Source organism: Pristiophorus japonicus, chromosome 9, assembly GCF_044704955.1.
Source record: "Pristiophorus japonicus isolate sPriJap1 chromosome 9, sPriJap1.hap1, whole genome shotgun sequence".
Lineage (NCBI taxonomy): Eukaryota > Metazoa > Chordata > Chondrichthyes > Pristiophoridae > Pristiophorus > Pristiophorus japonicus.
Genome location: NC_091985.1, coordinates 161,757,083 through 161,761,474, shown reverse-complemented (window position 1 = coordinate 161,761,474; position 4,392 = coordinate 161,757,083). Strand labels below are relative to the sequence as shown.

The following is a 4,392-nucleotide window of genomic DNA, read 5'->3' as shown; positions in this document are numbered from 1 at the left end:
GTAAAATCTGTACCGATCCCATTGGTTCCCTCACTATCTCTGGTTTGCTTGCAGATAATGACCTGAACAGGTGCTAAATGGATGGGAGACAAAAATAAATCAAACATCGAGTGACATCTGCCAATGGACTGGTGCAGGGAATCAACCAGCCACCCACAAAATAGCAATCATGATTCTTAGCCAATCAACACGAGTTCATATTTGACTTGCGTTTCACAAAAAATATACTACAATTTCCACCCCCTCCCCCCCCCCCCCCCCCACCCCACCCCCAGAGTAATTCGAACATGAAAAGCTTGACTACAAGTAGCTAGAGACTGTGACTACTACATTTAAAAGGAAATTGGATATGTATTTCAAAAGGAAGAATATAAAAGGATATGAGGGAAGGACAGGGAAATGAGATTAGAGTGGTAGTGCCGTCAGAGCTAACACAGGCCCAATGGCCTCCCTCTAGAATATGATTCTATAGGTATTGAAAATCATTAAAGTTGCCACCTGGATATTTTTTTAAAAAACTTTCACAACTTCAAGACGTCCCTAAGTGCTTCCCAGCCAATGAAGTACCTTTTGAAGTGCAGTCACTGTTGTAATGTAGGAAACATGAGCCAATTTTCACACAGCAAGCTCCCACAAACAGCAAAGTGATAACCACCAGATAAATCGGTTGTTTTGCAATGATGCTAATTGAGGAATAAATGCTGGCCAGGATATTTTGAAATTTGAATTTTGAAACTAATGCCAGCTGTGTGTTTTAACAATACATACAGTGGCTGCTTTTTTTTGTAAGTTGCCCATTATGCCACTGGTGATGGAATGGAGTTGTGGGTGTGGGGGATTGGGGAGTTATAGCATTACAAAGGATCCGTAACAAAGAGGAAATTGGGAGAAAAACACGACAGCACCCAGAGCGCCTCATGGTGTCCTGGCTCATGCACATATTAAATAAACAGCGGCCGCACATAGTAGGGAAAGGTTTCCTCTGTGCACTTTTTGAAGCAAAATTATAACCACATTCTTTATAAACTGGATTACGGTGTTGTTACATATAACATGTGCTGGTAATGGAAATTACATCATTTCCAGAAGGCAATTTGGTTATAGTTCCTCTCTGTCCTGTCAGACCAATTGACATTATTCAATCCAAGCCATTCAAGAGTTTTTGCCGAGAATGTTCAGTTGTGGCGTGCTGAGTCTTGGGAGATTCATCAGAGTTAATGAATGACACAAAATAGCCTTTCTGCTTGGTCACATTTCCAGAGACAGATGTGATAATCTTTACCAAATTCAGATCGGACAGAACAGCCAGAGAAGAGGGAATCCACCAAAAGCTGGCTGTTGTTCACGTTCAATTGGCTGTGATTCCATTCACCGAGTTTACCTTGGTGGGCGAGTGCGCAAAATGAAGACTTAACTACAGAGCTGGTGGTTACAGTCAATGCAAATTGCTTGCAATGAGCGAGTGATGCTGACCACTCACTCCACATCGAGCTGCTCGGTTAATGTGTTCTTAATTTGCCCTTTGTCGACAAAAAGTTGCTCGTTTTGCATTCGGATGGGAAAAAAATCCTCGCCTTTGGGGTTTTATCCACCATTTTCTTTTCCATGAAGGAAGATGCCAATCCTATTGCCAATTAAACTGTTCAACTGGTAATTCCTGCCAATGTCAAAACAGCTGTGTTTGTGTAAAACCACACCGACCATAACACTCCTGCATTTGAAAGCCACGTCTTTGACATAGTGACAGGCAAAATGACTACAAAGTTATTTTCCAGTTTCAAAAAAAATACTTTTCATCCATTGAGAGTCTGAGATCATTTCTCAGGATGTGAAACCTTTCCCCCCGCCCCCCCCAAGATAAATGTACCTACATCAATAACTACACAGTTCTTGCTTTTAAAGTATGAATCTTCTCAGGCTGCTTTTTCTTTGGCCGTGTGAGTACGCAGGTGGTTGCCAATGACGGATGAATTGACAAACGTCTTGCCACAGACATTGCATTTGTAGGGCTTGCCGCCGGTGTGCATGCGCAGGTGAGTCATCAGGATGGCAGCAGTGCGGTACAGCTTCTTGCAAACCAGGCACCTGTACACCAGCTGCTGGCTGTGGATCCGCTGGTGCATCTTCAGGTTCGACTTTGAAGTATAATCCCGGCCGCACACCAGACATTCAAAGGTCTTCTTCTTCTTGGACCGAGGAGTTTGGGTAATGGGCTGAGACATCTTCCCGAGGCAACTTGACTCACAACCAGATCCGCACACAAACACACGAGGGCGAGTGGTCCTTGGTTACCCAACCAATAACTCACTTCTTTTTAAATTGAAGATTTCCAACTCACTTCTCCACTTCCAAAACACGGCCCAAAGTCTTTGTATCTGCTGATTTCTGGTCAACTTCAAAGCAATCTCAAAGAAACACTGGGAATTTGGGATTGATCCCTGCTCTGAAGTGGAGCCAATTCCTTTCCAGGATTCAGAATCGGAAGTTTGGAGCCTTGACCAGGTTATTCAGCCTGCAGGTAAAGAAAAAAAATAACATGTTTGTTCCATAGCTAGAAAGAGAGGAACGACATTTTCTCATTAGCCAACACATTTTATCCTCAGTGGGTAAATGCACCATCTTGTGGTTCTGAGCCATACACAGCAGAGATCCCAGCTTCCAACCCTCATCTATCCAGAGTTTGTTTCTCTCACCTGGTACAGTAATGGGCCTCAGTCCAACTAGTCTAAGGAGGGGTAAATCAGACAGTATTGCTTCTTCTGATCACTACCCAGTCATTCATGATGGAAAATATGTATTGCTTGATTGACCAGAGAGTGCATCGCAGGCAAAATCAAACAGCCCATGTGCTTACTTTCTAGACTCACATGGTCACTTCTGGGAGTTACAAGTAGAGCTAGATGGCTCAGCACCTTCAGTTGAGAGGAAGGTGGGGTGGGGGGGGTGCAATTAGAAGGAAAAAGCGTGATGATTTGCAAATTGATGCTCTGTCCTGTACATGGAGCTCAGCCTCATTAAATTATATTATCTTGTTTCATTGATCCCCCTTTGAGTCTCCCTGAAAGATTTGCATTCACATGCATCCTTATCTCAAAACAGCTCATTTATATCATACACTGCAACCACATGATTTAACCAACTAATCTCTTTGGTAGTGTTTAGTGTTGACTGAGGGAGGATGTTGGCTAGGACACACCTAGATCTTCAAATGTCCACCTGAACAATAGGAACTGGCAGATGGACTCGACATCTCGCTCATAAAACAGCCCGACAGCACAGCATTGGGCCGACATGCTGACGGCGGGGGGGGGGGGGGGGTTGGGGTGGATCAGAGGCCGGGCACACACAGCCGGGGTGGGGGGGGGGGGCAGAGGCCGGGCACAAACAGCCGGGGGGGGGGGGGGGTCAGAGGCAGGCTGAGTGCAGGTCCCTGACCTCAGGCATTGCTGCTTGAGTAACAGCAGGCTCCTGTCCAATCTAGAGCTGGTTCCCTGGCGGGAAGCTTCCAGCATTTGCTCGGGAGTCTTTCCTTCGAAGTACTCTCTGCTTGTTCAGCTGACCTGCGTGCTCTGCATTGTCCGGAGTTTGTGTGCGAGGGCCCTGCTCGTGGGGTTAGTGCATCGGCCCTCTGGATTCCCCAACTGCCACAACTGCCATTCACTCGCCACATTCTAGAACCTGCCCACTTCAAACACCAGCATTCCGTCCCGTCAGCTGACCCGAAATCCACCCCGAGGTCCATCTAGTCTGCTCTGCAGCTCCACAGGCACCAGCAGCTCTCTGGGACTCCCTCTCTTTCTCCCCCTCCGCCTTTCTCGCCACTCCCACCTCTGTTCTCCCCCAACCCCCTCCACCTCCTCCCCTCTCCCAACCCCCTGCTTTCTCTGCCACCCCCCTCATCCTCTCTCTGCCACCCCACCCCTCATCCTCTCTCTTTCCCCCCCCCCTCATCCTCTCTCTTTCCCCCCCCCTCATCCTCTCTCTTTCCCCCCCCTCATCCTCTCTCTCTTTTCCCCCCCTCATCCTCTCTCTCTTTTCCCCCCCTCATCCTCTCTCTCTTTTCCCCCCCTCATCCTCTCTCTCCTCCCCCCCCTCATCCTCTCTCTCTTTTCCCCCCCCTCATCCTCTCTCTCTCTCCCCCCCCTCATCCTCTCTCTCTTTTCCCCCCCCTCATCCTCTCTCTTTCCACCCCCTCATCCTCTCTCCCCCCCCGCCTCTTCTGCCCCCCCCGCCTCTCTTGCCCCCCCTCCGCCTCTCTTGCCCCCCCCGCCCCCTCCCCTCCTCCTCCTCCTCCTCCTCCTCTCTTCCCTCCCCCCCCTCCTCCTCTCCGCCCCCATCTCCTATCTCTTCCCCCCCTCCTCCTCTCTTGCCCCCCCCTCTCTTCCTTTCCTC

The 4,392-nt window shown here is 48.6% G+C and overlaps 1 protein-coding gene across 3 annotated transcripts in view; it reads right to left on the bottom strand.

Annotated features, from left to right (window-relative positions):
- Positions 1-275: 275 nt before the first annotated feature.
- The window catches only part of LOC139273299 (zinc finger protein 501-like), a 32,248-nt gene continuing 28,131 nt past the window's right edge, over positions 276-4,392 (bottom strand). For all 3 annotated transcript variants that reach the window (XM_070890035.1, XM_070890036.1, XM_070890037.1), the window contains exon 2: positions 276-2,512. In XM_070890035.1, coding sequence (XP_070746136.1) covers positions 1,914-2,222 — 309 coding nt within the window. In that variant the 5' untranslated portion in view covers positions 2,223-2,512 and the 3' untranslated portion in view covers positions 276-1,913. The remainder of the gene's footprint in view (positions 2,513-4,392) is intronic.